At 42.2% G+C, this 23,592-nt stretch overlaps 1 protein-coding gene across 3 annotated transcripts; it reads left to right on the forward strand.

Annotated features, from left to right (window-relative positions):
• Positions 1 to 8,883: 8,883 nt before the first annotated feature.
• nicn1 (nicolin 1) lies at positions 8,884 to 23,187 on the forward strand. Of its 3 annotated transcripts, XM_082967706.1 has the most exons (9): positions 8,884 to 9,149; positions 9,324 to 9,407; positions 15,784 to 15,929; positions 17,574 to 17,747; positions 18,478 to 18,591; positions 18,788 to 18,856; positions 21,888 to 21,992; positions 22,253 to 22,331; positions 22,703 to 23,187. In XM_082967706.1, the coding sequence occupies exons 3-8, from the start codon at positions 15,798 to 15,800 to the stop codon at positions 22,292 to 22,294; spliced, it is 636 nt and encodes a 211-aa protein (XP_082823832.1). In that variant the 5' UTR covers positions 8,884 to 9,149; positions 9,324 to 9,407; positions 15,784 to 15,797; the 3' UTR covers positions 22,295 to 22,331; positions 22,703 to 23,187. The 3 variants fall into 3 exon arrangements, with proteins under 3 accessions (XP_082823832.1, XP_014023791.1, XP_014023793.1); XM_014168316.3 differs by having other exon boundaries at positions 22,253 to 23,187; XM_014168318.3 differs by having other exon boundaries at positions 8,897 to 9,024; positions 22,253 to 23,187.
• The last annotated feature ends 405 nt before the right edge of the window (positions 23,188 to 23,592 follow it).

The raw sequence follows: 23,592 nt of genomic DNA on the forward strand, positions 1-23,592 counted from the left end.
AGGCTAATCTGAAAACAAGGCTCCCTAAATTTTATCAGCATATCGAATGCGCAACCTTGGCTGGCAAAACCCTGGATCATTGTTATTCTAACTTCCACGACGCATACAAAGCCCTCCCTCGCCCTCCTTTCAGAAAATCTGACCACGACTCCATTTTGTTGCTCCCAGCCTATAGACAGAAACTAAAACAGGAAACGCCCGTGCTCAGGTCTGTTCAACGCTGGTCCGACCAATCGGATTCCACGCTTCAAGATTGCTTCGATCACGTGGACTGGGATATGTTCCGCATAGCGTCGGACAATAACATTGATGAATATGCTGATTCGGTGAGCGAGTTTATTAGCAAGTGCATCGGTGATGTTGTAACCACAGCGACTATTAAAACCTTCCCCAACCAGAAACCGTGGATTGATGGCAGCATTCGCACAAAACTGAAACACGCAAACCACTGCTTTTAATCAGGGCAAGGCGACCGGAAACATGACTGAATACAAACAGTGTAGCTATTCCCTCCGCAAGATAATCAAACAAGCTAAGCGTCAGTATAGAGACAAAGTAGAGTCGCAATTCAACGGCTCAGACACGAGAGGTATGTGGCAGGATCTACAGTCAATCACGGACTACAAAAAGAAAACCATCCCCGTCGCGGACCACGATGTCTTGCTCACAGACAAACTAAACAACTTCTTTGCTCCCTTTGAGGACAATACAGTGCCACCGACATGGCCCGCTACCAAAACCTGTTGGCTCTCCTTCACTGCAGCCAACGTGAGTCAAACATTTAAATGTGTTAACCCTCGCAAGGCTACCGGCCCAGATGGCATGCCTAGCCGCGTGTCAAGATGTGGGTGTAGCTGGTGCATTGGAAGTTAGGCGCAGGAGAGCAGAGATGAGTGGACAAGGCACTTTACTGAGGCAATATATGAATAGAACGCAACCGCGTCACAAAAACAAATGCCCTCAGAACAAGTGAGGCAGCACTAAGTACAAAATAACAAAGTACAAAGTACAGGCTGTCAAAAAGCACGGGTGTAAAATATAACCCGGCGCAAACCAGACGGAAGAGCGCCAACCTGACAAATAAACAATTACACACACAGACATGGGGGGGAACAGAGGGTTAAATAAATGACAAGTAATGAGGGCAATGTAAACCAGGTGTGTGGGAAAACAAGACAAAACAAATGGAAAATGAAAAGTGGATCGGCAATGGCTAGAAGACCAGTGATGTCGACTGCAGAACGCCGCCCAAACAAGGAGAGGAACCGACTTCGGCAGAAGTCGTGACACCGTGTCCTCAGAGCATGCGCAGAACAGCTGGCTGGTGTGTTTACGGACATATTCAATCACCCAGTCTGCTGTTCCCACATGCTTTGTTCCTGATGCCAAGAAAGCTAAACTAACTGCGCTAAATGACTACCGCCCCGTAGCACTCACTTCCGTCATCATGAAGTGCTTTGAGAAACTAATCAAGGACCATATCACCTCCACCCTACCTGACACGCTAGACCCACTCCAATTTGCTTACCGCCCCAATAGGTCCACAGACGATGCAATCGCAATCACACTGCACACTGCCCTAACCCATCAGGACAAGAGGAATACCTATGCAAGAATGCTGTTCATCGACTACAGCTCAGCATATAACACCATAGTACCTTCCAAACTTGTCATTAAGCTCGAGACACTGGGTCTCGACCCCGCCCTTTGTAACTGGGTCCTTGACTTCCTGACGGGCCGCACCCAGGTGGTGAGGGTAGGAAACAACATCTCCACCCTGCTGATCCTCAACACTGGGGCCCCACAAGGGTGCGTTCTCAGCCCTCTCCTGTACTCCCTGTTCACCCATGACTGCGTGGACATACACGCCTCCAACTCAATCATCAAGTTCACAGACGACACTACAGTGGTAGGCTTGATTACCAACAACGACGAGACAGCCTACAGGGAGGAGGTGAGGGCCCTCGGAGTGTGGTGTCAGGAACATAACCTCACACTCAATGTCAACAAAACAAAGGAGATGATCGTGGACTTCAGGAAACAGCAGAGGGAGCAGCCCCCTATCCACATCGACGGGACAGTAGTGGAGAAGGTGGAAAGTTTTAAGTTCCTCGATGTACGCATCACAGTGTGGTGAAGAAGGCGCAGCAGCGCCTCTTCAATCTCAGGAGGCTGAAGAAACTTGGCTTGTCACCAAAAACACTCACAAACTTTTACAGATGCACAATTGAGAGCATCCTGTTGGCTGTATCACCGCCTGGTATGGCAACTGCTCCGCCCACAACCGTAAGGCTCTCCAGAGGGTAGTGAGGTCTGCACAACACATCACCGGGGGCAAAGTACCTGCCCTCCAGGACACCTACACCACCTGATGTCACAGAAAGGCCAAAAAGATCATCAAGGACAACAACCACCCGAGCCACTGCCTGTTCACCCCGCTATCATCCAGAAGGCGAGGTCAGTACAGGTGTATCAAAGCTGGGACCGAGAGACTGAAAAACAGCTTCTATCTCAAGGCCATCAGACTGTTAAACAGCCATCACTAACATTGAGTGGCTGCTGCCAACATACTGGCTCATCTCTAGCCACTTTAATAATACAAAATTGGATGTAATAAATGTATCACTAGCCACTTTAAACAATGCCACTTTATATAATGTTTACATACCCTACATTACTCATCTCATATGTATATACTGTACTGTATACCATCTACTGTGTCTTGCCTATGCCGTTCGGCCATCGCTCATCCATATATTTTTATGTACATATTCTTATTCATTCCTTTAAACTTGTGTGTTTAAGGTAGTTGTTGTAAAATTGTTAGATTACTTGTTAGATATTACTGCATGGTCGGAACTAGAAGCACAAGCATTACGCTACACTCGCATTAACATCTGCTAACTATGTGTATGTGACAAATAAAGTTTTATTTTATTTGAGGAGACAGAGAGGAGACAGAGAGGAGACAGAGAGGGGACAGAGAAGCCCCCAAAGCAGAGATTTTCATTACCCAGCTTTAAAATTAACAACTGACTTTCTAATTGAACTCCCTGTCCTCTTCAAGCTTTGAACTACAAATGATTTTCTTGGCTACATTGTTCCTATCTTGTGAGTAGCCCAACCTAAAGAAAAGCCAATAGATGTAGCTGTAGAGTTATTGTGGTCTACAGGGATGTAATTCTCTTCTCAGGCTGTCACGTTTTTATCTGTGGTAGATGGCTGACTTTAGCAATGTAATCAGGGACATTTTACAGCACCTTCCTGCCAAATTGACTATAAAAGTATGGTTATAATTCATTAACAATAGCCCCTGTGGATACCTTCCTTAGAATAGGATACCTGCTGTGGACCTGAATAGCTGCTGCTATATACAGAGTCCCTTAATGAACCACTTCCTGAATTCCATGAAGTCATAAAGAGAGAGAAACAAGAGGACGATGGTAATCTTTTAAGGACATTCTATCTTCTTTGACCCAATCTATAATGAATGATAAAACAGCTGATGTATGCACATGTATATCAAGTTCAGATTTGTTCCTTGAGTTGAACATTTTTACTCAGATTCCAACATATCACTAATAGTAAATCTGTTTTGTAGTTTTCCAGAAAGAAAAGTGTGATATTGAAATGTATGAACATCATCTGAGCAGATTACATGGTCCGTGTGTGTGTGTGTGTGTGTGTGTGTGTGTGTGTGTGTGTGTGTGTGTGTGTGTGTGTGTGTGTGTGTGTGTGTGTGTGTGTGTGTGTGTGTGTGTGTGTGTGTGTGTGTGTGTGTGTGTGTGTGTGTACACGTGCGAGCGTGTGTGTGTGCGAGCAGGTGATTCATCTGCAGTAGCACCTCATCCTGTTCTCAGCTGTTCTTCTGCATCATGGTTATATAAAGACCATACCAGCTGATGTCTGCCTGGGATGGAGTATAGAGTATATACAAGAAATCTCTGTCTCTCTTTCTCTCTCTGCCTCCCTCTCTCTCTCTCCCTCCTCTCCGTCTGAATTTGTTTTTCTTTCTGCAGCTGCATGGTGTAGATTGGTGAAATAAACCAGTCATTATGGCTGTAATTATAATGTTAAAAGAGAATGGATCAGTAAGTCACTGCATAACTCAAAAGGCCAGTGGCTCATCATCTTAGTACTTCCTCAACTGAATCATGGGGAATCCCAGGTGTGGAATCTCAGGTGTGGAATCATGGGGAGTCATGGGGAATCCCACATGTGGAATCTCAGGTGTGGAATCATGGGGAATCATGGGGAATCCCAGGTGTGGAATCTCAGGTGTGGAATCATGGGAATCATGGGGAATCCCACGTGTGGAATCTCAGGTGTGGAATCATGAGGAATCCCACGTGTGGAATCTCAGGTGTGGAATCATGGGAATCATGGGGAATCCCAGGTGTGGAATCTCAGGTGTGGAACCATGGGGAATCATGGGGAATCCCACGTGTGGAATCCCCAGAGTGGAATCATGGGGAATCATGGAGAATCCCACGTGTGGAATCATGGGGAATCACGGGGAATCCCAGGTGTGCTAAGTTGCTACACAACAAAAGTGTTTTTAAACTGAATAATTCATTATAAAAAAGTCTGATCCTATAGGCGCATAATTTTGAATTGTGATCACCATTTATAGCAGTATGTTCTTAGACAACTTACCTGGTAAAGTAATGGTTAAAGACAGGAGACGTGTTAGCGGAACGAACATCTGCAGTGAGGGCCTACTACACAAACTCATCAGTGAACAAGCACTTCTAAGGAGACATTGGATGTACTATACTATACCATACTATACTATACTCTACTGTACTGTACTAGACTATACTATACTGTACTATACTATACAATACTATACTATACTATAGTGTACTATACTGTACTATACTGAACTGTACTGTACTATACTGTACTACACCATCCTGGACTATACTGTACTGCACTATACTATAATGTACTGTACTGTATTATACTGTACTCTACTGTACTATACTGTACTATACTATACTGTACTATACTGTACAGTACTGTACTATACTATACTGTACTATACTATACTCCACTGTACTATACTATACTGTACTATACTATACTGTACTATACTATACTATACTATACTTTACTATACTCCACTGTACTATACTGTACTATACTACACTACACTGTGTTTTTAAACTGTGAGCAGGTGATGCATCTGCAGCAGCACCTCATACTGTACTATACTATACTATACTGTACTGTAGTGTACTATAATATAGTGTACTATAGTGTACTATACCATACTATACTATGTCAATGGTAAATCATTATTAAAGTGCCAGTAGTAGCATAGTTACGGTAGCCGTGGAACAGCAGTCGTACCAGTGGTGTGAGGGTCTCCTACCCCAAACAGATGAGTTATTATGACCCTTATTATGACCCGCTGAGTTGTACCAACAGTCTTTCAGATCATCAGTTGACCTGAATCTGGGCTAGAGTCTCTAAGCACCTTGGTCTGTAAACCAACAACATCAAAATTCAGCAATGTGTATGATTAAAAATATAATCAAACAAGAAAGAAAATCTGATACCTTCAAGAAATTCTAATAATTTTCAATGCCGATCACTATTTACTGTGTAATATGATCTCGGCCGATTTACCTGGGATTATAGGCATTAAATAAACAGTTGACATAGCCTTAAGTATCAGTGGAACATCTGGTGTGAGGGCTGGTGAGGGTCTCAGTCTGCCTGTATCTAAAGATAGACCTGTCTGCTGACTGCTGTATCTGTGCTGTAGTCTCTAAACATAGTGGCCTTTATTTGTACTGTTACAAGTAGTCTCCAAGCACCAACCTTGTTTCTATGTAATCTCCAAGCACCAACCTTGTTTCTATGTTATCTCCAAGCACCAACCTTGTTTCTATGTAATCTCCAAGCACCAACCTTGTTTCTATGTTATCTCCAAGCACCAACCTTGTTTCTATGTAATCTCCAAGCACCAACCTTGTTTCTATGTAATCTCCAAGCACCAACCTTGTTTCTATGTAATCTCCAAGCACCAACCTTGTTTCTATGTAATCTCCAAGCACCAACCTTATTTCTATGTAATCTCTAAGCACCAACCTTGTTTCTATGTAATCTCCAAGCACCAACCTTGTTTCTATGTAATCTCCAAGCACCAACCTTGTTTCTATGTAATCTCCAAGCACCAACCTTGTTTCTGTCTAATCTCCAAGCACGAACCTTGTTTCTGTCTAATCTCCAAGCACCAACCTTGTTTCTGTCTAATCTCCAAGCACCAACCTTGTTTCTGTCTAATCTCCAAGCACCAACCTTGTTTCTGTCTAGTCTCCAAGCACCAACTTTGTCTCTATGTAGTTTCCAAGCATCTGTAAACCAACATCATCAGCATTCGTCAGGCTTTGCTAGGGGGTTATTGCAATTCTCCAGCCATGTCTAACATCTGTTTGATTTAGGAAGAGTGCATCTCTCTCACACAAGACACACTGGTAAAGGTCAACTGAAGGTAATGACGGTCGAGCTTGAGAGAGCAGAGGGAAACAGATAATGCACAATGCACCGTAACCAGGGTTGGGGTTCCATTTTAATAATTCAGCCAATTCCGGAAGTGAAATTCACATTTCAATTCCAATTTTCATCAATGCTTCTCTATGAGAGTTTTTTGTTTTGTTTACGGGATTAAAATTGATTTCGATCCCAGCCCTGACCGTAACCAAATCAACTGTATATCTCCTTGTTCCGTTCAAAGTGATCCTGTCTTAACACAGATGACGAGAGGCTCAGTTTGTGCTATACGGTACCTCAAAATGAGTCTTCAGTACACTTTGAAATGACCTACATAAAATATGCTGAAATTTCTTTGCCACACAAAAAGCTATCTATTATTCATAGGCTGTGCCTCATCTTAAACTGTATGTGTGTGTGTGTGTGTGTGTGTGTGTGTGTGTGTGTGTGTGTGTGTGTGTGTGTGTGTGTGTGTGTGTGTGTGTGTGTGTGTGTGTGTGTGTGTGTGTGTGTGTGTGTGTGTAACAAGTGCGCAATATCTAGAACAAAAAATAAGTCTTGTCCTGTTTTAGGAATTATTTCCATATCCTTATGACACACCTGCTGTAAACACAACGGCTTCAATGGTTTAAAGTTTCTTAGCGTCCACATCACCAACAAACTATTATGGTCCAAGCACACCAAGGCAGTTGTGAAGAGGACACGTTAACACCTTTCCCCCTCAGGAGACTGCAAAGATTTGGCATGGGTCCCCAGATCCTCGTGTGGCAGGACTTGTAACGTGGCTCATATAGAGAGGTTTGCTACAATATCATTAGTTGAAGTGATTATTGAACGGCAGTAACTATTGTCGATTGCAATTAAGGCAATGTGGAAATATAGATATTTAAATCTTGGGCTCATCAAGTAATTCAAAATAGGCCAATCAAGGTCAGGAGTACAGAAGCCAGAAACCTGGAGATTTTACAATATTTGAAGAGTGAAGCAAACTAATCTCTTGAAGACTGTAAATTCTAATTGCTTACTTTTCCTATTTAATAAAATATACTTAATTTTTCCATATATGATTGAAATGTGTCTTCTGTCTTCCAACCCCTCCGATATACACACATACAGTACACACACTGTACTGGTACCGCTCATATACAGCCAAGTTATCATTACTCATTGTCTATTGATGATTACTTTACTTTAACGTGTTATTACTTGTCTATTGTTTCTATATTTTCTTTCTCTCTACATTGTTGGGAAGGGTCGGTAAGTAAGCATTTCACTGTTAGTCAACACCTGTTGTTTACGAAGCATGTGACAAATACAATTTGATTTGACAAACAAACACACAGTTTGGTCATTCCTCTGAGGTGTCCATCTCAGCAGGTGTTCCTAGCAGGGCTAAGTGTTGAGCATCACAGGGAAGTGTCTCTCTCTCCCTCCCTCCCTTCCTCTCTCTTTCTCCCTCCCGTCCTCTCTCTGTCCCTCTTCCTCTTTCTCTCTCTCGCTCTCTCTAGGGGTACTCTGCTATCATACATCCCCTGCTCTGCTTGGCTTTGTTCTGCCTGTTGTAAAACACACTGTGATCTGCTGCCTACTTTGATGACAGAGAGAAAGAGGAGAGGAGAGCGAGAGGAGAGACCGAGAGTAGAGAGGCGAGAGAGAGAGGGGAATGGGGAGAGGTTATCCTGTCCATGCTGCTGAGGCATAAATGTGTGGCTCTAAGATAAAACGGGTAGCTAGGCCCAGAAGACATCCCTCAGCCTTCACCATCTGGGAAGTATTGTTGTTTTACTGTAGTTAAGGTTCCAAGGTATTAAAGAAAGAGCTGCTTTTGAAATGCTCCCCTCTGAACAATAAACGACATGCATGACCAGAATGTATGATAGTGTACCATCGGAGAGAGAGGGGATGAAATAGAGAGAGTTAGAGAGAGAAAGGGAAAAGAAGCGAGAGAAAGAACCACATCTAAACAAGCTGAATTCAAACCATGGAGCAATGCTGCCCCCTACCTGTGGTTTCCGGGTGCTCATCTAAATACATTGTACATCAATTTCATATTTCCTTCACTCACAGTATAGCCTAATCAGCCCCTAAACTGGCTCTAATTTCTAAGCAAGTGCTATGGATAAATGCTAGGGAAGATGAAAACCCACTGCTGATTGCTGCAGTTTCACACCTGTTACACCTATCATCTAGTCTAGTTATTACCAACCCAAGATGGAGCTCTGCAGGGCCATTTCTCTGTATTTGTATTAAAACCATGGTTGATCAGATATCCAGGCACGTCATGGATACATTTTGCAGTCTCAACTTTGCGGTTGATTTAGCCAATTATGGTGACGTCATCCCATATCTCAGTTTTTTTTACGCTTCCCCTTTAAATATCTGGAGTCGCCATAGTTACACATTCAGGAAATGGCCAATTCATTGGCAGCATGCCCACTGCTAGGCCCACGGCGATGTCAAGAACTGTTTTTACAGTGATTTCGCCGTCTGTAACCAAGGGGAAAACAGTGCACACACAACACAGTAAGCTAGGACATCGACATCTAGCAACTTTTGCTGTTCTATATTGACATCCGAGGGGAAGGAAAACGGTCCAACTGGTTGCTAGCTTAGTGGTTAGCTAGCTACCGCTAACTCCACAATCAGCGGTGAGTAGCTAACGTTAGCTAGCTGGCTAGCGAATGTAGCAAACGTTAGCTGGCTTGTCAGCTTTCTTTACAGTCGCATTTTTCCTCCCAACCTGTCCCACCCAATAATTATTTATTTGATTGAGCTCAATTCAGTGATCATTGTAATCTGAGTGTTATAAAACTGTCTTCTAGCTTTGCTGCAGCCACACAGACGGGGCTAGTTCGCTGTCTACGGTGCTGAAGTTGATCATATTTGCGTTGCAGCCATAAACCAAGGTTAGTGTTGTATGATTTTCATAAAGCCATCAAAATGTAAATATCAGTTGAGTTTGGTGATGTTTGAAAAAATTGTGTTAGATTTGATTAGGATCCCCATTAGCCGACGCCAATGGCACAGCTAGTCTTACCAGGGTCTGACAACATAAAATACATTAAGACTGTACGTTTTACATATATTTAGAAGATTAAGTTACACGTACATGACAGTACATACATACAACAAGTAGGTCACATGGGGGGGAGAGGCATTGGGCCGTGATATGTTATGTTATATTTGAAACCAGGTTTGCTGTTCATTTTGACTATATGAGATGGGAGTTTCATGCCATCATGTACATGAACTAGATATTATTCTGGTCCCGGGGGCTGTGAAAAGACCCCTGGTGGCATATCTGGGGGGGGGACGGGGACGTGCAGTCAGTCAGTGGTATTAATATTAGCGCTCTGATTACAATGCTTGACTAGGTCCTTCTTTGCAGCACTTAACTATATGACAGCACTTAACTATATGACACCTCTCCCCATCTTTACAACCATTGAATCTATATGTTTTGCCAATGTCAGTTTACAATCTAAGGTAACACCAAGTAATTTAGTCTCTTCAACTTGTTCAACAGCCACACCATTCATTACCAGATTCAGCTGAGGTCTATGATTTAGGGAATGATTTGTACCAGATACAATGCTCTTAGTTTTAGAGATGTTCAGGACCAGTTTATTACTGGCTATCTATTCTAAAACTGATTGCAACTGTTTATTTAGGGTTGCAGTGACTTCACTAGCTGTGATTGCTGATGGGTATAGGGTTGAATCATTAACATAAATAGACACGCATGCTTTATTTAATGCCAGTGGCAGGTCATTGGTAAAAATAGAAAGGAGTAGAGGGCCGAGAGAGCTGCCTTGCGGTACACCACACTTTACATGTTTAGCTTCCATTAAAGAAAACCCTCTGTGTTCTATTAGATAGATAGCTCTGAATCCACGATATGGCAGAGGTTGAAAAGCCGTAACACATTAGTTTTCTCAATAACAAGTTATGGTCAATAATATCAATGTCACGTCCTGACCAGTAAAGGGGTTATTTGTCATTGTAGTTTGGTCAGGACATGGCAGGGGGGTGTTTGTTTTATGTGGTGCGGGGTTTGTTGGGATATGTGTTTATGTAGAGGGGTGTTAGTTTAGAGTATTCCGCGTTTTTTTGGTTATGTTCTATGTTTTGTATTTCTATGCTCTGTCTATGCTGTGTATTTCTTTGTGTTGGCCTAGTATGGCTCTCAATTAGGAACAGCTGTACATTGTTGTTGCTGATTGGGAGTCATACTTAGGTAGCCCTGTTTTCACCTGTCCTTGGTGGGAAGTTGTTTTTGCACTGCTGTGTTTAGCCTATAATACTGTGCGTTCGTTCATTTTCTTGTTTTGTTTCGTTAAGTGTTCTAATAAAAGTTAATATGAGCACTCAACCCGCTGCGCCTTGGTCCACTATATATGATGACCGTTACAATCAAACTCTGCACTGAAATCTAACAGGACAGCTCCCACAACCATCTTATTATCAATTTGTTTCAACCAATCATCAGTCATTTGTGTCAGTGCAGTACATGTTGAGTGCCCTTCTCTATGAGCAAGCTGAAAGTCTGTTGTTAATTTGTTTATAGAAAAATAGCATTGTATTTGGTCAAACACCATTTCTTTCCAACAGTTTGCTAAGAGCTGGCAGCAAGCTGATAGGTCTGCTGTTAGAACCAGTAAAGGCCACTTTACCACTCTTTGGTAGCGGAATGACTTTGGCTTCCCTCCAGGCCTGAGACAAAGACTTTCCTCTAGGCTCAGATTAAAGATATGACAGATATGAGTGGCTATAGAGTCAGCTACCATCCTCAGTAGCTTTCCATCTAAGTTGTCAATGCCAGGAGGTTTGTCTTTATTGATCAATAACAATCATTTTTTCACCTCTCCCACACTAACAAAAAATGCTTTTCTTTCATTACTTATTTTGCTATGCATGAATACGACGGCTTAATGTTCGTTGTTGGCATTTCCTGCCTACGTTTGCCCACTTTGCCAGTGAAGTAATCATAAAAATGATTGGCAACATCAAATGTTTTTGTGATGAATAAGCCAACTGATTTGATGAAAGATGGAGTTGAATTTGTTTTTCTGGCCAATAATTTCAGTTAAAGTACTCCAAAGTTTTTTTTCCATCATTCTTTATATTATTGATCTTGGCTTCATGATACAGTTTGTTCTTCTTTTTGTTGAGTTTAGCCACATTCATTTCTCAATTTGCAGTAAGTCAGCCAGTCAGATGTACAGCCAGACTTATTAGCCCCTCCTTTTTCCCCCATCTCTTTCAACCATACAGTTTTTCAATTCCTCATCAATCCATGGAGCCTTAACAATTCTAACAGTCAGTTTCTTAACCGGTGTATGTTTGGCAATACTTGGAAGAAGCAATTCAATATATCAATAATGTGCAGGGTCTGGATGCTCCTCATTGATCACATCAGACCAACAAGCATTTTTAATATCATCCACATAAGAGTCATTTCAAGATCTCTTATACACTATTTTAGGCCATGCTTTTGGAACATTGGCTCTCCTAGATATAGCCACTATATTGTGATCACTGCATCCAATGGGTACAGATACAGTTTAAGAACAAAGCTGTAAACATGTGATCAATACATGTAGATGATCTTGTTCCTGTAGTGTTTGTAAACACCCTGGTAGGTTGATTAATGACCTGAACCAGATTACAGGTACTGGTTACAGTGAGAAGCTTCCTCTTGAGCAGACAGCTTGATGAAAACAAGTCAATATTCAGGTCCCCCAAGAAAGTAGACCTCTCTGTTTACATCACATACACTATCAAGCATTTCACACATATTATGTATATACTCACTGTTAGCACTTGGTGGCCCATAGCAAGGCTTTAGATGAGGCCGGTGATTCTGCAACCACAACACTTCAATTACACTTGACATAAGATCTTCTCTAAGCATTACAGTGATATGGCTCTGAATATATACAGCAACACCTCCCCCATAAGCATTTCTGTCTCTTCTATAGATTTTATATCCTTGTATTGGTACTGCTGTATCATCTAATGAATTATCGAAGTGAGTCTCAGAAATGGTTAATATATTATCTGAGATTTCATGAAGCCTTTTTCTAAAGCTACATATACAGAGTGGACAAAACATTAGGAACACCTGCTCTTTCCATGACACAGACTGACCAGGTGAAAGCTGTGATTCCTTATTGATGTCACTTGTTAAATCCACTTAAATCAGTGTAGATGAAGGGGAGAAGACGGGTTAAAGAAGGATTTTTAAGTCAATATTAGGAATGTGTTATTAGTGTTTTTATAAACGTATTATCATTTAACCCTTTCCTGGGTAGTATATCAGAGATGGATATAATATGGAAAAGTACAAACAAAGAAAGGGGGTGTGTGTGTGTGTGTGTGTGTGTGTGTGTGTGTGTGTGTGTGTGTGTGTGTGTGTGTGCGCTGCGGGGTTGAAGCTACGAACCCATAGGCTATGCCCTCTCATCCCCTTAAGGCTGTTAGGAGGGAGGGTGGACAATGAGTCTGTCATAGCGGATATAAGCATGATTCTCCTGCGGAATCATCACATGATATGTCCTGATTTATCTGTATTTAATTTTAATTTTTTTTTTTTTTTACATTTATCCAAATATAAACAGATCTGGTTTCCCAAAATCATTTTAAGGCTAAATTCATCCTTAGAACCTTCGTAGGAGCATCGTTAAATCTTAGAGTTGTTTCCCAAAACCATCGTTATTAACTTTGCACTTGAAAACTGTCGTAATCTAACTCCTGCCCGCAGACCACTGGTAATCTAACTCCTGCCCTCAGACCACTGGTAATCTAACGCCTGCCCTCAGACCACTGGTAATCTAACGCCTGCCTCAGACCACTGGTAATCTAACGCCTGCCTCAGACCACTGGTAATCTAACGCCTCAGACCACTGGTAATCTAACGCCTCAGCCCACTGGTAATCTAACACCTGCCTCAGACCACTGGTAATCTAACGCCTGCCTCAGACCACTGGTAATCTAACGCCTGCCTCAGACCACTGGTAATCTAACGCCTGCCTCAGACCACTGGTAATCTAACGCCTCAGACCACTGGTAATCTAACGCCTCAGCCCACTGGTAATCTAACACCTGCCTCAGACCACTGGTAATCTAACACCTGCCTCAGACCACTGGTAATCTAACACCTGCCTCAGACCACTGGTAATCTAACACCTGCCTCAGACCACTGGTAATCTAACACCTGCCTCAGACCACTGGTAATCTAACACCTGCCTCAGACCACTGGTAATCTAACGCCTGCCTCAGACCACTGGTAATCTAACGCCTGCCTCAGACCACTGGTAATCTAACGCCTGCCTCAGACCACTGGTAATCTAACGCCTGCCTCAGACCACTGGTAATCTAACGCCTGCCTCAGACCACTGGTAATCTAACGCCTGCCTCAGACCACTGGTAATCTAACGCCTCAGACCACTGGTAATCTAACGCCTGCCTCAGACCACTGGTAATCTAACGCCTCAGACCACTGGTAATCTAACTCCTCAGACCACTGGTAATCTAACGCCTCAGACCACTGGTAATCTAACGCCTCAGACCACTGGTAATCTAACGCCTGCCCTCAGACTACTGGTAATCTAACGCCTCAGACCCCTGGTAATCTAACGCCTGCCTCAGACCACTGGTAATCTAACGCCTGCCTCAGACCACTGGTAATCTAACGCCTCAGACCACTGGTAATCTAACGCCTGCCTCAGACCACTGGTAATCTAATGCCTCAGACCACTGGTAATCTAACGCCTGCCTCAGACCACAGGTAATCTAACGCCTGCCTCAGACCACTGCATCTCAGACCACTGCATCTAGATGCTTTCATACACAGGAGATCTCCGTTAAATATAAAATCAGTTTGTTTATCCATCTCTTTGTGATCGCCAATAACTTCAGAACAAAGTTGACATCAAATAAAAAGTTGCCAATATCTTTGCAATTGATACAAACATGCGACGTATGAAAATATGCTTCAAATGAGATGACTGCATTACAATAGTAAGTGGTAGCCTAGGCTATAGGCCTATTTCAAACATATTTAAATAGCCTACATTTCATGTTCAACCAACTTAGTTCTATTTTGCTCCTTTTAGGCTACTGTCTGTAATTTGTCTCTATATATTTCATGATGTGTAGCCTAACATGCGTACAATGATTTGCCAAATTGGTGATTTAGTGGATTTTTATAGGAAAGCATTAGAATAAGACCCCTCAATATTTGCAGCCGTAGGTGGTAAATACAGTAAGTCCAAAAGTATTGGGACAATGACGCATTTTGTGTTGTTTTGGTTCTGTAGTCCAGCACTTTGGATTTGAAATGATACTATGAGGTTAACGTGCAGACAGTCAGCTTTAATTTGAGGGTATTTTCATCCATGTCGGGCAACCCGTTTAGAAATTACAACACTTTTTGTACATAGTCCCCCCATTTAAGGCCGTTTTAGAGGACCAAAAGTATTGGGACAAATTCACTTATGTGTATTGAAGTAGTGAAAAGTATTTGGTCCCATATTCCTAGCATGCAATGGTTACATCAAGCTTGAGCAAACTTGTTGGATGCATTTGCTGTTTGTTTTGGTTGTGTTTCAGATTATTTTGTGCACAATAGTAATGAATGGTAAATTATGTATTGTATCAATTTGGAGTCACTGTTACTGCAAATAAGAATCGAATATGTTTATAAAAACTTCTACATTAATGTGGATGCTACCATGATTACAGATACTCCTGAAATGATAAAGTGAATGATGTGAATGATAATGAGTGAGAAAGTTAGACACACAAATATGATACCCCGCAAAAATGCTAACCCCTCCTGTCCCAAACACAAAATCCTGGGGTGTATTCACTAGGAACCAAACGGAACCAAACTAGGAGGGACCTACGTACCTGAATTTATCCAATAGAAACTCTCACTTTCGTTGCAAAATGTTTTACTACAGTGTTCGACTAATGAATACACCTATGATTTCCCTGTTTTTATAGCTTGTCCTCCTCATCACATCCCTGATTTATATTGTAACGAATTCAAGGAGGCTAGCCTCGACCGGGAACCCAGGTCCAGTGACAATCAACCCAACACCTTAGCCGTTACGCCAAGAGATCCAAACCTCTTGATGAGGTTGCTAGGTGTTGGATTAAGGTCCCTGCGGTATGCACTGTTGCTTGATTCTGCTGCTGAGTCCTTTCTCAGCAGGAGTATTAAGATGAGTGTCAACACTGTTCTCTGTACTAATCACATCGTTGATCTTTCAACAGGAGTAGCTAATAATATGAGCGTCAACACCGTCCCCTGCACCGTGAAGCCTACTGTCACCTTGCAGATTGGAGATGCTGAGACTGATTCATCTCGTCCCGGTGTCTATGTCATAGACGTTACACTTCCTATAGGACAGACTGTCAACGTGAGTCAATAAAACCTGACGGTCATTTTACTATTTCTTATTTTTTTTATACACTGTGTTTTCCTCCACACACTTGGTCAAATGACAGGTAGGCATTGTGAAGTAGGCTATTTTCTTTCAAAGTGAGTCACTTCGAAATCTTCTCTGAAGCTCAAAGTGGGTTCCTTCGAGGCCGGGCTTTTCAACAACTTTCAAGCTAGACATCATTGCAATTCAACCATTGTCCACATGCAGTACCAGTCAAGAGTTTGGACACACCAACTCATTCCAGGGTTTTTCCATATTTTTACTATTTTCTACAGTGTAGAATAAAACTGTGACATGAAAACAATTAAATAACACATATGGAATCATGTAGTAACCAAAAAAGTGTTAAACAAAACAAAATATATTTACATCTGAGATTCTTCAAAGTAGCCACCCTGTGCCTTGATTAAAACTTTGCACACTCTTAGCATTCTCTCAACCAGATTTATGAGGTAGTCACCTGGAATGCATTTCAATTAACAGGTGTGCCTTGTTAAAAGTACATTTGTGGAATTTATTTCCTTAATATGTTTGAGCCAATCAGTTGTGTTGTGTCAAGATAGGGCTATCTTCTGTAAACCACCCCTATTTGGTAAAATACCAAGTCCATATTATGGCAAGAACAGCTTCAAATAAGCAAAGAGAAACAACAATCCATCATTACTTTAATACATGATGTTCAGTCAATCTGGAGAATTTCATGAACTTTAAAAGTGTCTTCAAGTGCAGTCACAAAAACCATCAAGCGCTATGATGAAACTGGCTCTCATGAGGACTGCCACAGGAAAGGAAGACCCAGAGTTACCTCTGCTGCAGAGGATAAGTTCATTAGAGTTACCAGCCTCAGAAGAAATTTCCCGAATAACTGCTTCACAGAGTTCGGGTAACACATCTCATCATCAACTGTTCAGAGGAGACTGTGTGAATCAGGCCTTCATGGTTGAATTGCTGCAAAGAAACCTCTACTAAAGGACACCAATAAGAAGATTAGACTAGCTTGGGCCAAGAAACACGAGCAATGGACATTAGACCGGTGGAAATCTGTTCTTTGGTCTGATGAGTCCAAATTTGACATGTATTTAAAATTCAAGGCACACTTAACCAGCATGGCTACCACAGTATTCTGCAGCGATACGCCATCCCATCTGATTTGCGCTTAGTGGGACTATCATTTGTTTTTCAACAGGACAATGACCCAACACACCTCCAGGCTGTGTAAGGGCAGTTTGATCAAGAAGGAGAGTGATGGAGTGCTGCATCAGATGACCTGGCCTTCACAATCACCCGACCTCAACCCAATTGAGATGTTTTGGGGTAAGTTGGACCGCAGAGTGAAGGAAAAGCAGCCAACAAGTGCTCAGCATATGTGGGAACTCCTTCAAGACTGTTGGAAAAGCATTCCAGGTGAAGCTGGTTGAGTGAATACCAAGAGTGTGCAAAGCTGTCAGCAAGGCAAAGGGTGGCTGATTCCATATGTGTTATTTCATAGTTTTGATGTCTTCAATATTATTCTACAATGTAGAAAATAGTAAAAAAAATAAGAAAAACCCTTGAATGAGTGTGTCCAAACTTTTTTTGTGGTACTGTACATATAATCTGTGTCTTATTCACTCCTAGATCCAGGAGATCTCATTTAAGAACTACTACACAGCATACGTGTCTGTGCGTCTACTGAGGAGAGATGGGGAGGGGGCCGCTAAATGGGCTACATGTCTGAGGAACCACTGTCTGATGCCCAGCCCACATACTGAAGAGGGTTCACAAGACTACTGCTCTGTCTTCCGACAACAGGTTAGAGGGAGGGAGGGAGGGAGGGAGAGAGAGAGAGAGAGGGAGGGAGAGAGAGAGAGGGAGAGGGAGAGAGAGAGAGAGAGAGAGAGAGAGAGAGAGAGAGAGAGAGAGAGAGAGAGAGAGAGAGAGAGAGAGAGAGAGAGAGAGAGAGAGAGAGAGAGAGAGAGAGAGAGAGAGAGAGAGAGAGAGAGAGAGAGAGAGAGAGAGAGAGAGAGAGAGAGAGAGAGAGAGAGAGAGAGAGAGAGAGAGAGAGAGAGAGAGAGAGAGAGAGAGAGAGAGAGAGAGAGGAGGGTGTTAAAGGTCATATAAGATGGAAAGAGGAAGGGTGAAGAACTATAGCAGAACAGGTCAAGACATTAGGAGGTATATTCTGATGATGGCTTTATTTGTACTGTACATCTGGCTAAAATATTCATCACCAAATGCTCCTGACCCATTTCATATGGAATCTTAAGAAACCTTGATGTGATGTGAGTAACACAAAGCCAATGCATTCACATTCTGTAAATGTATCTTGCTTTATAAAATAAAGCATCACAGCTCAGGTTTGCTTAGTTTTTGGTAAGCTGATCTTGGAGGTAAGCCAAATTATAGTTTGGCTTACTTCAAGTAGAAATTAAGCTAATTTACATAATTTGTGGAAGTCATATTTCCTGATTGGTTCAATATGGGTGTTAGATGAGGAAGTCAAATTTCCTGATTGGTTCAGTATGTGTGTTATGGTTGTTAGATGCTGATTGAACCAGACAATGTGACTTCAGTGAGACTGATCCTTCGACAGCCTTCATCAGCCTGGCTGAATTTCAGCGTGGAGGACATCAAAATACACCCCTGTTTAAATGAAGTAAGTCACTTAAAAATGTGTAGAGGGTTGTACTGTATGATCAAATAGAAAGAAACCACAATCATTGTGCCTCTGATCACTAGGCCTGCAGCATAACTGGCTACGGTTGGGGGGGTACTGAGTAGTGGAGTTGTCAAACGCTGCCAATGAAAGTATTTCCACAATTTTAAAGTGCATTCATTCACTCTTCTTCCAGGATTCAGAGTGGGACATTCCCGATTGGTTGTCAGACCTCACACAGGTGGACCAACTGTGTGATTTACAGGTAAGGCTCTTATCAACCAGTTGGTTCTCTTCAATAGAACTATCAGCCCTTATAGACTGTATTCCACCTGCCCAATTGGACTAAAGGTTTCATAATGGTGGCTTCCACACTGGAGGAGTTGGTTCTCTACAGGACATGGATGTTTGGTTGTCTGTCTTCCCAGTTGATGTTTACTATCTTCCTGAGGCATTGTTGGTGAAAGGGGCTTGATTTGTTTGCATGGTATAGCAGTGTAGGAATGAGTTTATCAAAGGCAGCACTAGCGGGAGCAATCCGATGTTGGATTTTCGTCTTCAATTAGGATATTGCTAGAGAGGTGGCTACCTCGGCATGGGAAACTGGGCATTTTTAAACATTACATTGTTGGTGAGGTTCTAGGGGGGTGGCAGGTGTGCTTTGTTTTACTGGTATTGCGTGTTAGACCCACCCTGCTATATGCTTCTGGGAGGGAATATGTTGACGATGGCCTGGAAGTCAGCTTCTGAGCAGTCATTGACCTGGGCATTATCTGCATATTGAAATTCTACAACAGACAGAAGTGTTTGTGGTTCTTGACTTGGCTCTGAAACGGTTGATATTGAATATGTTGCCGTCAGTCCTGTAGGTGATATGTATTCCTCTGGGGAGTCTACTCTCTGTCAGGTGGACCCTTCCAGCCAGGAAGATGGTGAAGAGAGTTGATGCAGTGATGCAGCCTTGCTTTAATCTGGTCCTTATCTCGATTGGCTCTGTGGTTTCGCCACCAGAGAGAATGACAGCCTTCGTACCATCATGCAGGAAGCGGAGGATGTTAACACATTTTGCAGGGCAGCCATATCTCAGGAGGATTCTCCACATGGCTTCACAGTTAACAGAGTCAAAGGCCTTGGTGAGATGGAAGAATGCCATGTCAAATCAAAATGTTTTGGTTACATACACATGGTTAGCAAATGTTAATGCAAGTGTGGCGAAATGCATGTGCTTCTAGTTGCGACTGTGCAGTAATATCAAACAAGTAATCAAACAATTCCCCAACAACTACCTAATACACACACATCTAAACGGGTGAATGAGAATATGTATATATAAATATATGGATGAGCGATGGCCAGGCAGCATAGGCAAGGTGCAATTGATGGTATACAGTATATACATATGATATGAGTAATGTAAGAAATGTAAACATTATTATTAAAGTGGCATTATTTAAAGTGAGTAGTGATCCACTTATTAAAGTGGCCGGTGATTGGGTTAACAAACCTCCAGACGAGCTTCAATGCCATACAACACTCCTTCCGTGACCTCCAACTGCTCTTAAATGCAAGTAAAACTAAATGCATGCTCTTCAACTGATCGCTGCCTGCACCCGCCCGCCCGTCCAGCATCACTACTCTGGACGGTTCTGAATTAGAATATGTGGACAACTACAAATACCTAGGTGTCTGGTTAGACTGTAAACTCTCCTTCCAGACTCACATTAAGCATCTCCAATCCAAAATTAAATCTAGAATCGGCTTCCTATTTCGCAACAAAGCATCCTTCACTCATGCTGGCAAACATACCCTCGTAAAACTGACCATCCTACCGATCATTGACTTTGGTGATGTAATTTACAAAATAGCCTCCAACACTCTACTCAACAAACTGGATGTAGTCTATCACAGTGCCATCCGCTTTGTCACCAAAGCCCCATATACTACCCACCACTGCAACCTGTATGCTCTCGTTGGCTGGCCCTCGCTTCATATTCGTCGCCAAACCCAGTGGCTCCAGGTCATCTATAAGTCTTTGCTAGGTAAAGCCCCACCTTATCTCAGCTCACTGGTCACCATAGCAGCGCCCACCCGTAGCACGCGCTCCAGCAGGTATATTTCACTGGTCATCCCCAAAGCCAACTCCCCCTTTGGTCGCCTTTCCTTCCAGTTCTCTGCTGCCAATGACGAGCGAATTGCAAAAATCGCTGAAGCTGGAGACTTATATCTCCCTCACTAACTTTAAGCATCAGCTGTCAGAGCAGCTTACCGATCATTGCACCTGTACACAGCCCATCTGTAAATAGCCAACCCAACTACCTCATCCCTATATTGTTATTTATTTTTCTTTGCTCCTTTGCACCCCAGTATCTCTACTTGCACGTTCATCTTCTGCACATCTATCACTCCAGTGTTTAATTGCTAATTTGTAATTATTTTGCCACTATGGCCTATTTATTGCCTTACCTCCCTAATCTTACTACATTTGCACACACTGTATATAGACTTTTCTATTGTGTTATTGACTGTACATTTGTTTATCCCATGTGTAACTCTGTGTTGTTTGTGTCGCACTGCTTTGCTCTATCTTGGCCAGGTCGCAGTTGTAAATGAGAACTTGTTCTCAACTGGCCAACCTGGTAACATAAAGGTGAAATAAATAAACAAATAAATACATTGGGTCTCAGCGTAGGCAGCAGCCTCTCTGAGTTAGTGATTGCCATAGTCTCTGCTCCTGGAACTTCTCTTGGAGTCAACGGGCTGAGAATATCAAATCTGAAGTTCCTCTGCCAGGTTGAAATTGACTGTTTTTTGGCGAGGGATAGGAGTCTGTTTAGTAGGTTTCTCGCAAGTATTTATCCTGCGGTGGCAAGAAGGGGAACGCGATGTGGTTGCCACAGTCCAACTTGTCTCCTTTCTTGAAGATGGTGACGATGATGCCATCTTTCAATTCACTGGGAAGATCTTCATGACTTCATCGTTCCAAATCCTGACCATAAGGCAGTGCAGGGGATCTACTAGGCATTCTCCTCTACACACAAACACTGTCCTCTTCTGGGAGAAGTTCTCTGTCTTACTGGTCAAATACCTTTTTATAAAACACATCATAAAAGAGAATATAGAAACACAGTATTTATTATGTTGTAGTGTCTCTAGGGTCTTTCAGATCCTCAGACGAACACAGATAGCCATCTTCCTGGTCAATTACCTTTAGAAAAACACTAACCCTTTATACAACATGGCTACATAAAAGAGAAAATAATATCCGTTACAATAGTGTTGTTTTGTTGTGTCTCTAGGGTCTTCCAGATCCTCAGACGGTATCTTCCAGTATTCAGCAGATGTGGGCGTTAACAGAGGTCATGCAGACCAACCAGACCACTGCTTCCATAGGCCGCTTCGATGTAAGACATGTTCGCATTGTTTATTTACACGTGGAGTCAAATGAACATCACTTTTCCTGAGGTTGTGGGAGAGAAAGATCTAGAAAGTAAAGAAGGGCCTGTATGCTTCAACACTTTTTTTATTGGTTAACAATGTTTCAATCCAAACGTATCTGCATTAGTATCCTGGACCCAAGTCTTTGTCAGTTGGTATCGATTCCATTTTGTTTTCAACTCGTTTATGGTCAACTCATTTCATTTTCTTGTGTGTTTCTGGGCAGGTTGATGGCTGCTACGATATCAACTTGCTGTCCTTCACTTAACAAGGAATTGACTGGAGGTTAATTTTACATGGTGTTGGTAAAATGTGACGATCATCATTATCTCTTAATTGCCTGACGATGTTATATTTAAGTTTTATGAAAAGTATGTATATTTATTTGTAAAACACTGTAAACTTTATTTTTTTATATTTTTTTTTGTAAACACCTAGGCCACCTTTGCCACTCATGATTGTAACATTGTTTATAATACAAGTCCAATAGAACTGAGATGCATGGTGGCCTTCAGCCAGATGAGGACAGTAGTGCTTCTTGAATGAGACCAAGGAGACACTGTTAACTAACTATTTGAGGTGTGGCTATAGCATGCTGGCTGGGGTTCTGGGTGGTTTGCAGTCTCCAATTCTCTTTTTTGTATTTAAATAAAATGTTTTTTATTTTTTTAACTAGGCAAGTCAGTTATTGTTATTTACAATGACAGCCAACCCCGGCCAAACCCTAACCGGGACGACACTGGGACTCCCAATCACGGCCGGTTGTGATACAGCCAGGAATCTAACCAGGGTCTGTAGTGATGCCTCTAGCACTGAGATGCAGTGCCTTAGACCGCTGCGCCACGCTCGAGGCCAGGATATAGCATGCTGGCTGGTGTTCTATCTACAATTCTCTTATTGTAAGTTATTCATGATTAATTATGAATGTCTAATTTCCATTCAATGCAAACATAATCTACATCAACATTGTACTGAAGAAAGAGGTGAAGGAATTGCTATGCTATATATTAGTGGCTTTATAAGATGACATCATAAATGCTCACATAGGTCCTGTTATTATATTTCAGTGATATTCCTCTATCCTGCAAGCAACCAACTGTTAGAGCGTTAGGTCGGTCTTCTACGGAACTAATTAAATAAATGTCAATTTCAAAAAGCAAAGTTCAAAAGATTCTCTTGTTTTGCTCCAATCGGAATTGCCCCCCCAGGGGGTAAGAGAGAGAGAGAGAGAGAGATTGACTCAGAGGGGATTTACATCAGAAATGGCAACCTATCTTCGACATAGTGCACTACTTTTGACCAGAGCCTTATGGGTTCCCTATGGGTTCTGGTCCAAAGTAGTGCACTATGTAGGGAAATAGAGTGCCATTTGGGACACATGCGCAGACTGATGTAGAGCTTGACTTTTCTCTCTAATAGACTGCAGTATGAATCTCTCTCCCAACTCCTGGTAATATATCAAGTAGAAAGCTCTCTCCTCCCCTCTGTTTTTGTGTTTTTCGACTGATGACCTTTAGAGAAAGTAGAAATCTCTTGAAGACACCCCATACAGTGCACCTCTTTTAA

The sequence above is a fragment of the Salmo salar genome, chromosome 22 (genome assembly GCF_965601325.2).
Source record: "Salmo salar chromosome 22, fSalSal1, whole genome shotgun sequence".
Lineage (NCBI taxonomy): Eukaryota > Metazoa > Chordata > Actinopteri > Salmoniformes > Salmonidae > Salmo > Salmo salar.